The 20,649-nt window shown below is 36.2% G+C and overlaps 1 protein-coding gene across 6 annotated transcripts in view; it reads right to left on the bottom strand.

The window, feature by feature from the left end:
• Positions 1 to 20,649, bottom strand: part of PRKG1 (protein kinase cGMP-dependent 1) — a 1,115,575-nt gene that overhangs the window by 42,226 nt on the left and 1,052,700 nt on the right. For 5 of the 6 annotated variants that reach the window (XM_070562421.1, XM_070562430.1, XM_070562440.1 and 2 more), the window contains one exon: positions 5,012 to 5,108. In XM_070562421.1, coding sequence (XP_070418522.1) covers positions 5,012 to 5,108 — 97 coding nt within the window. Of the gene's footprint in view, positions 1 to 5,011; positions 5,109 to 5,209; positions 5,788 to 20,649 lie in introns of those variants that run through there. The other variant, XM_008538231.2, reaches the window with a different exon arrangement.

Here is a 20,649-nt window from a genome sequence, read left to right as displayed (position 1 = left end):
TTCTAGGGTTCTGGATTTCAGCTACCACATTATACTCTGATTTTTTTCTCCAAAGACATTTTACCGCTAAAATAGGAGCAGCAAAGGATTAAGAGAAGGGAGAGCCTTTGAAGGTTTAACAGAAGAAGAGGTGAAGAATGGACAATCATAGCATCTATTCTAGATTTAAGGCTAATCCAGGTTCTTGAATTCTAGAAGCATTTTTGTAAACAAAGGTCTACATGTGACAATGAAGCAACACTTGTTTAATTTCATGGTGGTGGCTAATGGTGGTAGGAATAAGAATATAAATATTTTTAAAAGCCAGAATGATAGAAAATCCTTCTGGTTAAAAAATCAGTAGTTCTGGGCAATAACAATAGTTCTTCCAATGACCATGTGGTCTCAGGTCACTTATATGCATTATTCTTGACTTCTGTAAAATGTGCATCATGCCCTGTATTCTCCTCCCAGGATAGCTCTAAAAGGCAAAATTATATACTGGATGTGACAGCAATTTAAAGATTAGAAAGCAGGGTTCAAATGAAAGTCTTGACTATTTAGGTAAGGAAGTAATATCAATATTAATAAACATTATTGATAAACTATCCTGCAGTAGTTTCGTTTTGCAAGAGTGCACCATAATGCTTCAGGTTAATTATGTCAATGTCTTAACTCTCCCTCTGTCTTGGGAGTGCCATCTCCTCCAGGAAGTCTTGCTCCTCGATGCAGCAAGCACGTGCTGCTCAGACTTGGATTATGGGTTTACTTATCGGCTTACAGGATTGTCCCCCTTCCCCAGTAGAGTGAGAGTCCCTTGAGGCAGCAGCTATTTTCTATCAAATTTTGTATGTCCCAGCAGACAACTAGCCACAAAAATATGTAATAAATGACGTAGAAAGAATATAATGCAAGAAGATAGAGATTATGTCTTCCATATCTTTGTCCTTTATTTTATCTAAGTGTTGTGCTCTGGTAAAAGAAACATTGGATTGCTGAATAGATTAAATATCTAATATTTAAAGCAACCACCAGATAGCACTGCCAGGTTACAAAGAAGTTTGACTTATATAAATCTCTCCTGAAAAGTAAGCACCTTTTGACAAGAGGAATGTGACCATAAAGCAATGGGACTAATTTTCACTTGTGATTTGTAAAATCAATCTCCTTATTTTACAGTTATACCCTGTAAATTAAGAGTATTACCTAGATGCCTTACAGCAGTTCTTAGAGTTTTAGAGTAAATCATACAGAAAAAGAGAGCTGAGTTCTTTTGCTAAAAGTGATATGATAAACGGAATGTGGTCTTTTTTTTTTTTTTGAGGAAGACTAGCCCTGAGTTAACATTTGCTGCCAATCCACCTCTTTTTGCTGAGGACGACTGACCCTAAGCTAACATCCATGCCCAAATCTTCCTCTGTTTTACACGTGGGATGCCTACCACAGCATGGCTTTTGACAAGCAGTGCCATGTCTGCAACCGGAATCCCAATCGGCGAACCCCAGGCCACCAAAGCGGAATGTGTGAACTTAACTGCCATGCCACCGGGCTGGCCCCAGAATGTGGTCTTCTGAAATATATACTGTAAACAGGTAGCATTGAATAAATTGGAAAGTCCATTCTTCAAAATAAAAAACATGGGCAGAAAATATGGTATATGCCAGATAACAGAAAGGAAAGCTATCCAAATGACTTCCCAAAGGTAATAGCTGTGAATAGGTCATGTCTGACATTACACTAGTCAAAATCAGTTATGCTAAAAGTATTTATGAAATAGACTGAATAACTTAAGAGCAGAATTCCCATTCATATAAGACCTTTACTTCACACTGCTGGTCTCATCAGTGAGCAAATATTTGTTTCTATTATGTGCCAAAATTATATTCTCATCTCCAAAAGTTGGCAATAAATTATTTAGCAATTCTCCTGACTGAAAAATACTCCTGCATCTAAATTGACATAAGTGATAAAAATTAAGAGATGCTAAGAAGTCTTTGAAGGGTATATCATTATGTGGAATAGCACAGACGTAATCTGTATGTCAAACAACGATGAGAAAACTGCATTCCTAATTCAGTTCTAACAGGAAATGGAGGTCGAAATTTCAAATCTCCTATTCATCATACCATTCAAGAGTTTATAGTCTTACACCTGGGAAAATAAAAAAAAATACTATTATAAAATTAAAGTGTGTCTTGTGGTATATTTTTGCAATATCATTTACCTGATCAACATTATTGTTAAACTAAGGATTGGTAGGTTCAAGGTATCAGTATTCAATACTTGGTATGAACATACTCAGCACTGTGTAGACATAAGTGAAGTGAATCCATTTGAAGGTTGTAGTGCTTAAATTAGCACTCTATAATATCGACAAATTATCTTGCATGCATCATTCTCAGAGGAGAGTGAAGAGCAATCTTCTGTGTCACAATAGAACTGAGCTCTGCCTAGATCCTCCTCCTAACTATGAATGGTGTGGGTACCACTCTAAAGGTACACTGCGACCTTCTGTGCAGTCACCACTGTCTTCATAGCGAGTCACTATATGCTATTACAACTATGTGTAACTACAGTCGAAGTGTTGAGGCCAGATTCCCGACTCTGGCATCACTGAAAACCTGCAAAAAAATGAACACTCACAGAAAAGAATATTTTTCATACCCAGTAATTGATGGGCAGTTCGTAGGTGGTAAAACCTGGGGGCAATGAATTCTAGGGTGTTGGTGATCGCTTAAATGGCTCGTCCACATTGAATAGTGAAGGCAATCTGAGTATTTTGACTATTCAATGGTGTGTTTTGAGAAGCACAAGATTACACAAGATGATGTCACTTCAAAGATTAAGGACATGTGCCTCTTCTCCTAATGGACTGGTTCTATCTAATGACCCATTATGGATTTATCATTCATCAACCTATCTAAAGTTTTTAAAACTGGGCTATATTTCCAACCTAAAGTAATCCTTGAGGTTATGGTTTTCATTAGTATAAACATCTGTGTAAAAGAGTAAAATATCATAACCATGAGAAGAAAATTAGGCTGAATTATCTAGTATCTCTCCTGGGATGGAGATTATATACAAATATGTATGTACTCAAACACACACACACATACAAAGACACACACACACACCATACACACACAAACACATATTTTGTTTTTTTAAACTGCATTACCTTTTATATGCCCATATTGAATATTCCCTAATTTTGTGGTTAGTTTGTGCCTCCTCCTACAGTTTTGAGGGAATTTTCTAGAAGCTTTTCACTATCAGCTTGCATGTCATTGTTCAGCTTTAAGTGGTTTTAGTGTCTGTGAACTATTTTCAATATTTCAAAATTCCTAAGTAAATTCTTACATTTCATAAAATATCTCACTGGTAACTTACAGGTTCACAGCTTAAAGTTTTCAGACTTCTGGGTGTCCACAAAGTTATAACAGTGATTTTTTGGTGTGTGTGGTCAACTAGAATAGCATTTTTATTATCCATAGTCTTTAAAAAACAATATTTAAGAAACTATAACAAACACTAGCAAAAGCAATCTCTGGGGAATTCTGTCCTTCATACGGCTTCATCCAGAGAGGGGTTTAGACACATACAACTATGTAAATAAACAAATCAGACAATAAGCCTTCATGGCAAGGAGTTATACCCTGTCCTGCTTATAAGTCCCAACACACCCAATGCAAAACTGTTCACAGATAAAGTTGTTAATAAAACTTCATTACCTATAGAATAATTACAACCTGCCACAAAACCAAAGTTCTTGAAAAATAAATCTATGACTGCATTAATTGGCAGGATTCAGAAAAGCAAAAGGGCCTTTTAGGCCCTTACTTGATTTTTACTCCTATAACTGAAAACGATCCTCAGAGGCACTCTGTGACTGTCAAGTCAGAAGTCACATTCCTATCATATCTCCAGCCAGCATTAAGGGAAGCATAAGGCAAATTCAATAAAACGTGTTATGGCTTTAAAACCTTCTTGTCTGATATTTAGGTAAATAACATCTTTTTGTCAGAGTCAGAAATCCCAACTGCGGCACAAATGGACAAATGACAAAAATAGCTCTGGGTCAATCTACTTTTATGGAAGGGGATTTCTCCTGTCCCTTGATGGCAACAGTAACTATTTACTGCACTGTACACAGTCTCAGGGAGTTCCTCACATACTGTACTGGTGTCTGGTATCAGGGCCTCCTCCACGTTCAGCAGAGAGGTGGAAATTAATCTGTGTTCTCAAAAGGCTTGATAGCCACACAGTCTTCGAATGCAGCAACTCAGTCGCCAGAATACACTGTTTTAAAATTTTTGTTGCATTACGTCAGTTTGAAATTCATATTTCAAACAAAGGCCCAATGAAGTATGCTTTCATTTTATTTATACCTCATTCATGAGACATGTTTAATTTATACACTAGTACATCATCTCCCTCAGCACTTAGCTGTATATATATAAAGTATGCGAAATAAATTTTATAACATTCAAACTATTAGCACTATAATCTAAATAGGTGCTTGCAACTACGAATCACAGAATTACTACAACAACACCATTTACTTGATGTTTTAGAGCAGTGCTAAGGATCTTTATGAAAATATATACACACACACATATGTATATATCCTATTTCCCTTTATATGTATTTAAATTTACATTTGAATTATTGTAATTGTAGATAGGGTGCATAATTAAGTTGGTGAGCACTGCTCAGAACTAAGGAAGTAAAGATTACAGAAAATCAGCTGGCTAAAGTGCTTTGTGACTCCTCACCAAGTAAACGTGTTTACCTTTCATTTAATGCGGAGAGGTTTTCTAATAAGTAAATTGGTGTTTAGTTTTAGTTTATTGACTATATAACATAGCCCACTTCACTGCAAACTCTGACATGCTGATGTGAAAGTACTTGGTACTGATTTAGAAACATTAGTAATTAATGTGAGAGAAAAGAAGAGAGGAATCTTAATCCAGAGAAAAAAGAAGAAAAGAGAACAGAGGCTTTCAAAAGCATTTAAAGAACAATCACCTACCAGTTCTACTCGTCCGAAACCTCCAACTCCGAGGGTATCAATGACGTTGAAATCAGACAGCTTCAGGTTGGCGAAGAAAGCAGCTTCAGCTTCATATCTGGAGTTTTTGATGCGAAAAAATGGAAATTTCTTAGACGTGCAAACACGAGTACCACGTACAACTGTACCGGAATGACATGACTGCGGAACAGGGTTTACCTGCTGAAATTCCATCTTGCTTTTAGAGTCTGTGTTTTCTCACACTCATAATTTTTTGGTCCCAGTTGTGCAGAATAACATAGATTTGCACTTGTTTTTCAAAGTAGAAAAATACAAAGTACCCACTGCATGCCAGTCATGTGACTGATAAATCCAGTTACCAAATCAAAGTTACATCTCGGGGTTTTTCTACGCGTCTTCTTGTGAGCACGGATTGTCTGAGTTGTTCTTTTTTGGTTTGGTTTTAGATTTTTTGGTTTTGCTTGGTTTTGTTTTTGCCGTTCAGATTTTGGATGGCAGTTTCTCATTAGTTTCCTTTCTCCACAGGCTGGCAGTGGCTCCTATAAGTATTTATTAAAAGTGGCAAGATCATTGAGGTCCCTGGAGCGAACTCACGGCCAGGTTTTATGAAAACAGATCCGAAAAGCTGAGGACTGATGTGCGAATGTCTGGAATGGATGATTTCGGAAGCATATTCACATTCCTAAAAAGTGCCTTCCCTTCGTTTACGTTTACCCACTGACTCTCAGCTAGTAATCCCAATGTCTTTGTTTGCAAGTTTCTTATCTGAGTGATGCAGAGAAGCGTAGACTACGCTCGAAAAGTCTAACTATGCATACACGCAAATCTGACACATGCATGTGGCCAAAATAAGCTTCTTCTGATGAGACAAGTGAATATGAGCTGCTTAAAATATCTCCTTGTTAAAGGCCCTACTATTTTTAGAAAGGGCAGGAAGGCATAAAGATGAAGATGATCCTCCCACTCACTAAAGTCAGGTCAGAGAGTAATTCAGCTGTTTCAAAAATAAAATATTTGAATAGCTATGTGGAACCCATGACCTTCAGCCAGGCGGTACCTGATGCAGTGCTATGCTATAGATAGACATGATGAACACACATGAGATAATGATACTAACACTGCTTGTTTATGTCAGTTTTGGGATAGAATCATCCACAGGCATGTTTGGTGTTAAGCTGTGTAACATTTTAGCTATTTCATCGTAATCAAACACAAATTTAGACCCTCCATTTGGGAGAAATATGAAACAGCTTTCTAGGTGAGTTTCAGTTTTCTCCAATTTACAGTTTTAGCTTTTAACAAGTCAATTCTTGACAGATTCAGGAGATGGTAAAAACAGCATTGTTTTTCATTATTGGCTGATTATACGAAATCAACTCCCTCTAACAAACATCTATAAACAAGGCTGCTGGTCAATCGTAATGGTATTTGTAGACTTCTCTCATTAACTACACAATCGAGAGATCAACATAGTAATTCAGGAGATTGTTTACTAGAATGGAACATAAGCAGCAAATGTGCATTTCTGGCATTCCAACTGGCTCGCTACTTTTGGAAAATTAAAACTCCATCCCATTTAAAGGGCCAGTGGCAGAGTTCACTCCAACAGGTGCTTAAAAAGGACATCTGTTGGAATCAGACCCTGTGACACTTTGTATGTGGTCAAGCATTTCCTGGCAGTCTAGCTAATCAAAATCTTAATGAGATCATTTTGAATAATATCCTATCCACTTGCTGGATTTAGAAATCTCAGGTGAAAAGAGGATAAACTCTTTAAAACACTTTGATACCATTTTATATATTTAAAGTATGGTGTTATTACTTACAACTCTTGAAGACATCCTAAAATTCTTACATTTGAGCCTTGTGAAATTAGGCTGGAAATATATCTAAAGAAATTATCTTCAGCCTTTTGTTGTGCATCAGAACTACCTGAGCATCTTTAAACTACTTCAGTCAAGTCCCACCATAGACCAAGTGAATCAGAAATCTCTGGACGTGGTACCCAAACGTCTGTCTTTTTAAAAAAGCTCCCCAGGTGATTCTGCTGCACAGTAAGAGTTGAGAACCATAGTTCTAACCCCTCTGAAAGCCTCAGGAGGTTCCAGAAAGCAAATAAGAATTTTAGGGTAGATTAAAATGAGCCAAGGAGATCAGCAGCTGCCCAGTGAGTCTTGGGGGTGATGTGTTCCTTCCAAGAGTGTTGGGGGCTCTATAAACTGGCCCTGGCTCCTGCCCCTCTGGTCCTTTATCTATAGGAATGAAAAATAGTTGTGTAACAGCTAATACAGCTTTAAAAAACATTGCTTAAAAAAGCAGATACAGGATGCCAAATTGTAAGGTAGTTACTTTGTGTTTACATTTCTACAGCAAAATCCTCTTGACTTTGTTTATATCTATCTGATTGTATTTGTTTATACTATCTGATTAATTACTGATAGTGTTTTAACTAATGGGATGGACATTTAAATCTCATGTTAAATAGTAGACATTTTCTATGTAGCCATTAAAATCCACAGAAATATATACTGCCCCCTACACTGGAGGCACCAATTACAGTTCAATAAAATATTTCTTATGTTTTAATGCAAAGAGATCAGTAACATTTGCTAATCTTTGCTAGTTATTTTGCTAATGTTACGAGGTTAACTTTTAAAACAGTACCTAGTTGGACGATTTTATCTAGTGGTTGGTGAGAAACATTTTGAAGGGTCCTTAAGATAATCATGCTCTTGATCGTCCATTCTGTTCCTATTTGCTTCAGGTCCTGATTCTTGGGAAGTCAAACAATACAGGAATATTACCATAGTAGTTTCTTTTTTCCAACTAAGGAAATGTTGTTTCTTAATATTTTCTATGCATTTTTTTTTCATTTAGATTACTTTTTAGGGACAAGAGTTACATCTTCATCCCAGAGACTGTACACTTCCCTTTTTTGAATTAACAACATTTTTTTTTAACATGGAAATCACCAACTGAAGGGACCTTTGTAAGAAAACTAAACTGTGGATGAGTTCGCCTCTTCAGGTATTTAACCACCTGTATGGAGCATAACTTGGAGGGGCATTTTCATTCTTTCTTTTTATTCAGCAATTACTTGAAGGTAATTTGAATCCATCAGTTACGTTCTATTGTTCTATTTTCTTTAGAGGTGATAAAAGATTGAATGGAGAAGAGGACTGAATAAATTGGTTCAGTAAATGGCTGTTGTTCTCTTAAAGAAATTTCTTTTGCCTGAAGGAGGTAAATGTGTAACCTAAGTTCCTAACTAACACACTGCTATGAGGTACTGGTCCTAGGAATTAGGCCCAGCTTAATGCAACTCTAAAATCCATCTGTGCAACATTGTTTATGAGCGAGACAGTTGCCAAACACTAAGGGAAATACGGTAAGAAATACAGTTCCTGATGTTTGTTGCTTAAAATCTAGCAAGGAGTGTAAAGTATATTTCCTAAAGCTCCTTAATGTAGTTTGAGATACCAATTTTTTAAAAGAATATTATTGTTATTTTTAATGAGGTGAAGGCTATGGATCTTCTTCCCGGAAAAGTGCAAATATTGACATATCCTTTCTGCTTGTAACTTCAAAGAGCTTACAAACCCCTAAACTAGGTTAACAACATGAAAATCACTGCACAACAAGAGAATCAGTGTGTTGGGTGAAGGAGACAGAGATAATATATCACTTCTCACACGTGCCCAACTGTAAGATTCACCTGCGGCTATGGTGATTAGAATCCAGACAATTGCTAACCATATTGGGTACTCTTTAAATGGCAAAATACTGAACTTTTCTCTTCAGAACTGCTAAAAAGGAACAAAGTTGACTAAATTTTCACCTCCTCTTTTCAATTCTCCTTACACACCAAAGGAGGTTCCAAAAGCAATAAAAATGTAAAGCTGCAGGTGTGAAGATGCATAGTCTGGAGACAAAAAAACAGTAGTGGAATAATCTCAACCTCTCTCTCCCTAAAACTGCATATCTGTACAGTATTACACTCACTTTCTTTAGGAAATTGATAATCATCATTATTTTTTATTTTTCCAATTCTTTCAATATTGCCAGCTTCTACAAAGTCAAGGAGTAAGAATCAGGTGTCCTTTATTATTCACCACAGTTGTTTTTCTGTCGTTGCCATATATCCATGAATCAATTCTGTCATCAGTTCAAAATAGCAGAATGGAGTTCTATACCTTATGAATGACCATTATTATTTAAAAGGGAACATTTCTCCCTACATGTTGGAAACCACATATGATGCAACCCAGTACAAAAATGTATGGAAATTAGAATTTTATCTTCACCGTGATATTACAATAACACAAATAACTCAGCATTATTTTAAAAAGCAGACAATATTATGTGCATTTTTAAAGTAAGGGCCAAGGATCTAAAGGAATCTAACAATGGTTCCAGATGCGCTACAAAATCCAGTAATTAAGAACCAATGGAACAAAAGGCTAATGTGGCCCTATTTGCTTTAGCCCAGCTCATCTATAATCCAAATTAGCTTCAGAAGTCTACTGTAAGTGTCTCCAAGGAAAATCAAATAAAGCCTTAGCATCTCCTAATCCACATGCAAGTCAGTTAGCATGGCTTTGCCTGGGATCATCTGCTCTCGGGTGTATTTTTATTTTCTGTCGAGTTTAGTTTTAAGTTCTTGGGGAAATCTATAAAAATAAAATGATTCAGTAAACACACGCAGACTCTCATCTATGACCAAGTTTCCAATTCTGTAATTGTAACAGGTAAGATGAGATTCAATCAATTAATGTCTACTCTGCACTTAAAAACAATACAAAAAAGCATCATAGCATACAGACAAAACCTCATGGCTTTTGGTCCTAGCTCTGTTGATGACTTTGTACTTCCAAGTTCTGATTTCTTCAATGTTTAGGCCTTTGTAGAGTATCATCAAACATACACTTAAGTAAATAAGAATAAATTTTGTAGAGAGTTTGTCAGAATCCTAGCTTGTTTAAATGTTCAGATAAATGCCTAGAAATCCTCTTTCACCTTTTATGTGATCAAAGAGCATTTGCAATCTATAAAGAAATATCTACAGAAATAGTTAAAAAGGGGGTAAAATTTTCAGAAAGTAAGCCTTAAGCACAAAATATATATAAGTGGTCTATGATACATGCAAGATATAATGCTGGCCATCTACTGAGTAAACACTTAATTTAGTACACAGGATTTTATGCCACAATAGTTACTGATTTAATAAAGCTTGGTGCATTGAGTAAGTGGTAGGTCTGGTAAAGTAAATAAAAATTCAGCCAGAAAAGTGGCTATGTAGAGAGAAAGGAATTGGAAATTGGACGAATAATAATTATTTGTATATTTAACACAGAGGTGATTTGGGCTTGAACTACAGGCACTCTTGCCTCGTGGTGCTGCTTAAACTTTGTGGACGTTAAAAGTAGGCACATGTCCTTATTTCTCTGATTCTCAAACGTTTGGCATTAAATAAGCTTAGTCACTAAAATAAAAACGGATAGTCTTTATTTAGTCATCAATCATCTCTTACTAATTTAATCACTTTATAAAAAGTCTCATTGATAACTAAACTTTAACAGCAGAATGTTTTGACTTCGTTGGAAAACAGAGTGAAACGTTTTATAGTTTGTTTGTATGGGGAGTTACTTCCTGTTGAAAGAATCATGTTTTTCAAATAAACATTTTACAAAAGTCCCTATTACTATAAGGTTAAAAAAAATCCCTTTAAACATAAAAACCCTATTCCTAAAATGCTAAACAAAAGGGGGCAATTTGTAATTTATTTGGCCATAAAGCATATAAGTATAGTCACCAGTATAGTTACTATTCTTTTATCAGTAGTGGTTAAAACTTGAAGAAATAAAAAGTTTGAAAGAAACTTAATGAATCTAAAGTATTTCATTATGTCAGTTTTCTCCAGAAAGTGTAATCTCCTCTTCATGGAATGTGAGGTAACATTAGTTTGCTCTTTCTACTTCCAAAATTGTGGTTTTCAGAAACACAGAATCTTTTTTTTTGAGTACTCTAGTCATGAAATAGTTCTACTTATTTTTCAAATACATTCCCTTGAGGAGATACAGCCAACAGGAATACACAGGAAAATTGCATTTCTCATATCTGCTGCATAATGAGAATGATAGTGATGTACGTATTCTGCATTTAGAAAGCACATTTATTCCAAGAATTCTGAAATTTCTCTCATTTAACTTATACTCCTTGATTCTCTGTGAAGATGGGATAATGAATATTTTACTTCTGCTTTGCAAATAGGTAGACCAGTCGCTGATAAGTGATTGGTTTCAGTAATTAAATACAAGAAACCTTGGGCATGTTTCACATTGGAGTATATTTACACTTATTCCAAAAAATTCAATTTCCTTTTAAGCAAGATGGTAGAGAATCATACAACTTTAGAGATGCGTTTATCTCAAAATATTAAGATACTAGCATAGTTCAAAATCTGGATCAACATCATTGGGAGCTCATCTAATCCAACCTCCACATTTTTAAAAATAAAAGAACTAAGTCCAGACATGGTAAGTGACTTAGCCAAAGTCATAAGGACTCAGGCATAAGGCACTGGTGTTTTGACTTATAGTCTGTACTACTTTTTACTAACTGATTTTACCTTTGCAGTTTTTATAATGTTCTGATATTTGAAAAATAAAGGCAAATGTTACACAACATATTTGAATAATACGCTATTTTATTACACATTTCAGTGAAGAATGTGATTCCTGTAGCTACGTACTTACGCCTTCTCGCCTATGATGTGGCCTGTGCAGGTGTGGGCTCCAGTTAAATAAAAGGACCTCAAAGGAAAATACCTTGAAGCTCAAAAGAGAATCTTTTAAAAATTCAAACATCAGAGCAGCATTTGTAAAAGATGAGTAAGGATACGCTACCCGTTGTTAGCTTGAAATGTATTGATCAATATGCGTTTTTGGTTATTCAGTTTTTAAATAGTTTCCAAACCATTTGAGATGAATTTTTCTCTTTCTGACATAAAGGCCTGAGTAAATATATATTGCCATGAAAAAATATTGGCAAGAAAGGAATTAAAGATTTTTTTCCCTCCTAGTGTTTGTTACGTTAAGAGAATCATTAGCCCATAATAGAAAGTTCATTTATTAAGTTATTCAGGAATTATTTTTGCTTTAGAGAATATAGATACTTGCATATATGTATTCAGACAACAAAAGCATGTGGTCCCCAACTTCATTTATGCCAGAATGGGTATTTCCTTCATATAAAGGGATAGCCATCAGAGACTAGTGGTCTGAGGAAGATCTCTCTCATCTCAGTGCGGACTAATTTTCTCCTTCTCCCTCCCATACATCTCAGATTCTCAGCCTGAGTCTTTTGCCTATGATTGCAGACCAGGGTGGTCTAGACTGGTACCACATGTCTTCCTAAGGCCAGGGAGGAGAGGTTTACGGGCAAAGAAGATGGGGGAAAATGGCTCCTCCTTCTGCCTTCAGTGCTCCAACAGCTCAAGGTTGCAGGAAGCATCCCTCATCCTCATCCTATCACCTCATGCCACTCCAGAGAAAACATCCATTACAGCAGAGCTCTCCTTCAATTGTCATGAGGACAGTGTTTGCCACAGCCCACATTTCTAAAGAAGGGATGGGCAAAGACAGCCCAAGTTTTCCCCTCAAATACAAAAATCTCTTTTCTATCAAAAGACTAAGAAGTCTTTGCCTTCTCGTATAGGTCATTTTTTATATGACGGGGTTACAATATTGGAAGAAATAAGGGAAAGTTTAATCTTAATTAAACCTTACAATTAGTCTTAATTGTAATCTTAATCAAAGGTCAGAAGATTGAACTGGGAACAGAAGGGTTAGGCAGGACTCAAATGAACACTAGGGGTCAGCTTTTACTTCTGGACTCAGAAACTTTGCTATGTACCCCCATTTTTATGTTTCCCCTTTATCTCTAAATGATTTGCATGAACCTCAGGGACAGGAGGCTTGGGGTTATGGGTACAGTGGGCCAAAGAATGAAAAGAGAGTAAAAAGCAATGAGTGGCAAGAAGAAAATGAAAAGACAGACTATAAGCCACCCTCCCAGGCCTCTAGGAATATAGTAAAAGAAGTGATCAGGGAGTTGGCCCAGGACCAACTGAGCAGGACATTCTCTCTTCTGTAAAATGAAGGGTTTGGACTAGACATGCCTATGAAAGTCACTTGTAGCTTGATCATTCTGGGGTTCCAAGGGTACTGAAAGAGACACACTTTGCAGGAAGCCCTGGTACCCATAGCTTCTCTTTTTCCTAATGTGTGGTTCTCTTCTCCATCCTGTCCTCCAATCCCTGACTCTTGAAATTCTTATTTAAGGAAATACCACAAAAGGCTTTCATTTCAGGGAGTCTTGCTCTCAGCTCCTGGTATGCAAAGTAGGCAGGTAGGAGACTCCAATTCAGTGGCCACGACAGCAGTTGGGGAAGATATGTCTTGATGTCCAGAATAGGACTGTAAACGCATTTCACCATAAACTGTAATACACCAGAGGTTCCCTTTCGACGATTCATATCAGAATTATGGGTTGAGTTAAAAATAGACTTGATAAAACCATGAGATTTGGAACCAGGCAACAGTTTTTTAAAATAAGATTCATAGGTAAGTCTATACAGCTGTTAATTACCAAGGTTAATGATCATATGTAAATTTTAAAGCACTATTAGTGTTAATTTGATATATATGTGACAAACACCTATTACATAGGGTACAAGTATCACAGGGAAATGTGTACCAAGTTCCACACAATTATTCTTAAATGACCTTTGAGAATACCATCCATTCTTGAAATAGGGAAAGCCTATATATCTTTTTCTTAGTAGAGAAAATATTAAACAGAAGAGAAGAAATTTTTTGCCATGTCAAGTTGTGTAGTAGTAGTGATGGTGCATTTATCAAATGACCTATGTCTCAGGAAATAGCACACATTTCTTCTCAAGGCGCTGCCATCAGGATGCCAAATCTGGCATTATTGTATGTTGTAGCCAATACAACTAAATAATAAAGCAATCCACAGGTTTCGGGTTTTTTTCCCTTAAACCAATGTCCATATTTTATTCAGACTTTAATTTTTACCTTACATTCTTTTCTGTTTCAGGATCCCATCTAAGATGCCAAATTACGTTTAGTTGCCATATCTCCTTAGATACCCTTTGGTTGTGATCGTTTCTTAGACTTTCCTTGTTTATAATGACCTTGACAGTTTTGAGGAGTACTGGTCAGGTGTTTTGTAGAATGTCCCTCAATTGGGATTCATCCGGTGTTTTTCTCATGATTTGACTGGGGTTATGAGTTTCTTTTGGAAGGAAGACCAGAGGTAAAGTGCCATTTTCTTCACCTCATACCAGGGACACATACTACGAATATGACATCACTGATGATGCAAATCTTGATCATCTCGCTGAGATAGTAATTCTACAGTTTCTAACACAGTACTTACTTATAGGAAGCAATAAATATAAAATGAGCTGAATTAAATGTGGTCTTTTCCATGATTTTTACCTTAGAAATGTGTCCCCCCTCAAGATCAGATAATGTTATAAGGGCATTACATATTTCCATACTGCTAAGATTTCTGCACCATAATGCAAAATGATCACAATGAGATACACTGGCTAGGATTTGCACAGATATCTACGATATTAGAAACTGATGTCTTCCCACACATTTTTACACAAATCACAGGAGTGGAGAGATAATGGTGATGAAGGAACAACTCAACATCCCCAAGTCACTGCTTTATTTCTCTTCCACAAGTGAACAAAATTATTACAATAGTTGTTTTTTGAGTATCTGCTTCACTTGTCATGGAAGTTGAGAATTAATTTGTAGACAAATTTCATTTTAGCTGTCCAATGGTTGAAACAAATACTGCCATAACACAAACTGAACTTCACTCCTGGGTTAGCACATATTGGTAATTTTTCTGGGCTTTTAACAATGGTTTTTAAAGGAGACTCTTCACGAATGGATTACATAGTTGAGCAATTCTCTTAGAACACTCGATGAATTCTTCCAAAAGTAAGTTGCAAGTACTCTGTTCTGTGTACATAAAATAAAAATGATGTATTTAATTTATCTTATCACTTCATAAAGCTCTTGGCTCTCCACTTGTGTATATCTTACTGATCTATAGAACTAAATCATTTTCTCCTCTTTTTTTAATAATTAGTAAATAATAGAAAGAGTGAAATGAAGAAAATGGGGAGGGGCATTCAGACCTATTATGGTTCTTCTTTATACCACTTAATAGCTAGAGAATATTTTTTCCATATTTGGCTTCCTTTTCCTCACAGATTTCCCAGGGACAGAGTTGACCTTTTGGAAACACCTATTCTCAATTCTCTTTCTGTGACCTTCTTTTCCTCGTCCAAGTTATTAATTTTTTTTCTCAGCAGTTGACAACTACCAGTTCACATGGCTTCAGTGGATTAATTTGGTTTGCAAGGCCTTGTGGCAATAGAACAAGCTATGTTTGTGATGAGAGTGTCACCTTGACTGGTTGCCTCTCCTTATCAGTCTTAACGATCTGATGTTGGATGTCCACTTAAAGTTTTCAGAGAACAGACAGTATCTGATTGGATTCTCAGTCTGATTTACCCTCTTATAAATTTATAGACATAATAGAACTGCAGATAGAGATTAGAAAACCTTTATTTTGCCCCTTCAGAACAGGAAATTGCTGAACTTGAGGTGGGAGCCTTAGAAACTTGTACTGCGTGTTGGCACCTGTGAGCAAGTGTCCAGTGAAATGAACTAGAAGGAAATCGGGGGAGGCAGAGGCTGGGGCTGCAGAGAGGGATGGTCTCTCCTTCCGAGTAGGGAGCTGAAGGAGTCACATAGTTTCTTCATTTCTGTAGTACTTGTGGTATTTGACCAAGAATAGGAAAAATAGATAGAACATAAACCTCAATGTAAATATGTAAAATACATAACATGAGGTAAAGAATTTAAAATTGAGGGACTCTATTTTAGCAGCAATTACTCTATTTTTTACTGAACTACAAAGGATATTTCAGTAATAATGAAATTATATTATGGTACTATTTGCACAAATATAACACTTAAGAAATATAATAGGAAACAGATTAGGTAGATAGACAGACAGACAGACAGTCTGTGGAGTTTTGTCTTTTAAAAAGCAGATACACTGACATTCTGGTGCCAACACCTCCACTGCTATTATTGATAGCTGTTTCAGAAACAAGATTCCTACAGGCCTTTCTTGCCGAAGTCTAGAATGCATAAAGCTGGGAAGACACTCAAATCTATGTTTCTTGTAAGAGACAAGATTTGAAGTAGTTTCATAAACATAATTGTTAATTTCTGGAATGTTACTTGCTAACTGGAACACAAAGATGTAAAAAAAAAACGCACAGCAATAAGAATTACTGTAGCATTAGGTTTCAGGCTGTTAACATTACAGTGGCAGGCCTTATCATGTTTGTTAATAGGAAGTAGAATTCTATTACTATCTATCTTAAATACAACAGTGTAGAGTATTGCTAAATAATTTGTTTAGAGAGAAGACCTTTCTTTAGTGAAATAACAAATGAGATTTATGTCATCTAACAGTGGATCGAGAATCTACTGATAAGCAAAAGACTCTTCAACCATTAGTTTAAGTTTTAGGAAAAATAAGCTGAGTGGGATACTATCTAGATCCAGGATCTTTGAAATATATTGGTAAGTATGACTTTCTCTAATAGTAACACCCCAATTATCTAGCACCAACAAGGAATGGGGTGTTCCATGAAGAAGCACATCGTCCCGATTATTGAAGCTTATCCCTTCTAATTACCACATAGATTTCTCTCATCCCATTTTTAAAAAACTAAGTAAGGAATCAGTATTTCTAGAATAGACTATCTTCTTCCAAACCATTTAAAGCATAATTTATTGTACATAGTTGAGCATTCAGAGGATGACCTCAGCCATCATTTTGAATAATCAATTACTGTGCTGTTCCCTCTATTTAAGAGGACCCCAATACAACTTCTACAGTATAATACTGGTTATTAGTTGCTCAGTTTTTAAGTATTATTTCTTGATAGAGTCAGGGAGCTTGTCTGTCTTACCTTCCATATCTGACCCAGCTACACTTATTTTCTATAAGCTATAAAGCCAGATAGCCAAATTTGTGAGAATTGTGCCTATAATATAGTCACACAATCAGTGAATACCCAAGGAGGCAATAATATAAAATGATTAAAATATATTCTCTGGAGCCAGTCTACTTTGGACAAATCCCAGCTCCATACTCACTGGCTGCATGAGTTTGAACAATCTATAGGATCCCTCTGTGCCTCAGTTTTCTTTAACTGTTTAATAGGCATGCTAACCAAAGCAACTCCACTGGGTTATAGTAAATAGTAAATGAGATAATGCAAATGAAACAGAACTATAGGCAATCAATAATAATAAAAGAAAAGATTGTTACTCTTCATGGAGTTTTTATTGTGTGCCAGGTATTTTTCCTTAGTATTACTAATTGCTTGATTTTCCCATTCATGGATTTTTGGCTGCTCTAAGTTTTCTTTTTTTCCCACTTGGCTAAGATCTAGGTAGTAGAGTTGCTTGGCAAGCAAACTAGAGATGGATGGGATGTTACTATATAGAGATAACATTAACTTGGGAACATACAATTATACAAATATGTCATAAAGTTGATGTTTTGTTCCTTCCTCTAATATTTAAATTTCTTCATTGAAAATGTCCTTATTGGTGGTTTATGATGCTCCCAGTAAACCTTGTTATCTCTTTGTACTGCTGGTGTATAATGCAATTTATACTGTGTTTTCACCATTTAATTTCTGAACCATCTTATATACAATCAGGTGCTATCAAATGATTAGACTACACTGAAAATGATAGACTATGTGATGAACGAAGCATGGATTTCTACAGTCTGTTCTAGATCCCTATTAACAGGAGGGTACGTGAGGGTCTCCTTTTGAAATTTAAATTTAATATGCTTTTCACAATTTTACTGGGTGTTACTCTTAGGGAATATGGAATTTATGAGCCATCACATGGACGAAAGAAAAGCACAAAATTCTCATGTTGCTTCAGCATCAGCTCCTTACCTTCAACTATTCCCTGAGCTTGTGGGAGACAGACGATACATCACCATGCTCTTAGCCACAGTCAGGCAATAGATATAGAGTGGGACAACGACCATCATAATCCAGAGCCTGGAAATGCCTGAAACAGAGTCTTGAGAGGCATTCACAGAAAGCCTGAGGGTGTCCTCTCTGAGGATGAATTGTTGCCCAAATCAGAAGTACCAAGAAGCCACTCAGTGACCCAATCCTGCAAACAGACCCCTCTCCCATTTTCCTGGGGCTTACTCAGTATGAGTCACTTTCTTAAAGCCACCTTGAGGGCAGTTCATTGGAAAACAGGACAAAGACCTGGCCAAGTTCCAGAGGCACAAAGGATCTCATTGGCTTCTTCAGTAACATGTAGGAGACATTGCAGATGCCTCCTGCCAGATCAGACATTTGTAAACGTGTCTTTTAGATGAGGACAGCTAAATTTCAGATCTTTTACTTTCTTGCCATTGGCAAATAATTTTACATACTCTTTTGATAAAGGCCTTACAAGATTTGTAATGTCTTTACCCCATTGAATAATGTTTATTAAGGGAACATTCCCAGAGGTGAGTTTTGAAGATAAAAATAAGTTAAAAAGAAGAGAGAGAATATTCCTTCCTTATTGTTTTGCTGACAAACGACAAGAGAAGAAAAAAAAGGTACACAGAAGATTTGCTTTTTTAGGCTCCATTAAAGCATATTTGCAACATTTCATCGTGCAACATAAATTTATTAGCTATGTTATTAATTACAATACAATTAACATCACATGCGGATGTTTTATGTCAGTGGAAAAAATACTCATAAAAAGGCTGATGCTTTTGAGATGAAATTGACATGATAAGGCTTTGGAATCCACTTATTGCAGGTTTTTATTGCTATCTATTCTAGCAAATATTATCGACAGTCCATTTCCACCCAATGATGCTGACCTGAAGAGCCTGGTCTGTATTGCACAGATTGTGACTAGAGTCCATGGTCCTCTAGACATGGACACACAAGAGCAAGCTAAGACATGGTCAAGAAGAGCATTTTCACTGTTCGTATGATCCTATTATTATCATTCCATGTCCGTGTGCTCCACTAAAATCGAGCACTTCCATATGTGCCACACCCTGTCATATACTCTCACTTAGTAAAGAGGAGTAGATGCTTGCTCAGGTACACCTCCCAGGAGGAAACACACAGAAGAGCATTAAGAACTGCCGTAGAAGAACTTATAACATAGGCATCTCCTATCAGCCTTGATTTGATCATTTTTTTGAATAACGTTTGCCCAGCTGGGACAAATGGAAAAAAGCAGGGTTTCTGAGTCAAAAGATATCCCCCAAGAGTTTAAGAACAAGAGCCTCTTGTCTTTAGTTCAGGGCTCCTCCTTCCAGACCAGATTCCTTCTGAGATCAGCAGTGCAGTGGCTTAAATTCCTGGTTTAGCTGCTACCTCTTCATTTCCCATTTTTTACTTTCTATTGAAAATCCAAATCAGAATCAAAACAGGGGTAATTTTTGGATTTTAAACCCAGTTAATGAAAATGAGGTTGTAATGGTTATGGCAGAGATGCAATTGAGAGCTACAGCTGCACAGACAATTGCATTACAAAAGAAAGGTTTTTCTTTTTATTCAGGATTATGACTTCAGGTTAACCTACCCACACTTGAACTTCAAATTGACTTGCCTTTAAAGAATTCCGAATCACGAGAAATTGTATACCACCTGCTTTAGATTTTCTAACAGAAAGTGAACATTTGAGTTTTGCAGCTAAAACAGACATTAAAGCTATGGCAGCGCTAACTTCCTCTGGAAGGGGAAGGAGATCTGAAATTAAAAACATAAAGTTAAGAAGTAACAAGGAAATTATCATTTTTTTTCATTGCTTACAAAACAATTTCTCACTCATTACCCACAGAAAACAATAACAACATAACTGGGCACTTGCATACTGCTGTTTAACCAAGAAGTGGCAAAGGGAAACTTCTGTGTTATGCTGTCAACCCGTCATGGTATAAAAACTACAGTTTTTATAATATCTTCAGAAGACATTCCTGCTATTTACGTCTTTAGATATTAATCAATGTTCTGGGTTCTTTCTTAAGAAAACTGCCTCTGTTTGTGCAATCTATAGACCATTTCTGAGCTGAATATATTTTACTCTCTGTAATAAAATAGCACATTATGAAATACATTACCTCAAGGAAAGAAAAAGAACCTTAGATGTTACTGTTACCACTAAGTGTTAATTAGATAAGCAATATTTCTTTATCAGTATTACTTGTGAGATGGAACTGGAAATCTTATAAAGGATATGAGGGGAGTTTAGAAATAACTCCTGTCTTTGTGTTGCCTTCTTATATTATCTTCCTTTGACTATAATTCAATAATAATAAAAATACTTCAATCCTGTCCAACTGCTTCAAGGACAAGATGTTAAAATTCTCCAATACACCTTTATTCCACTAATAACATGTGTCTTTGACAAAATATAAGATCCTTTGCAATTTTGTATTTCCCTGTTTCACTATAA

Source organism: Equus przewalskii, chromosome 1 (genome assembly GCF_037783145.1).
Source record: "Equus przewalskii isolate Varuska chromosome 1, EquPr2, whole genome shotgun sequence".
NCBI lineage: Eukaryota > Metazoa > Chordata > Mammalia > Perissodactyla > Equidae > Equus > Equus przewalskii.
Note: the sequence above shows the minus strand (reverse complement) of the source record. Positions and strands in the feature narration are given on the sequence as shown.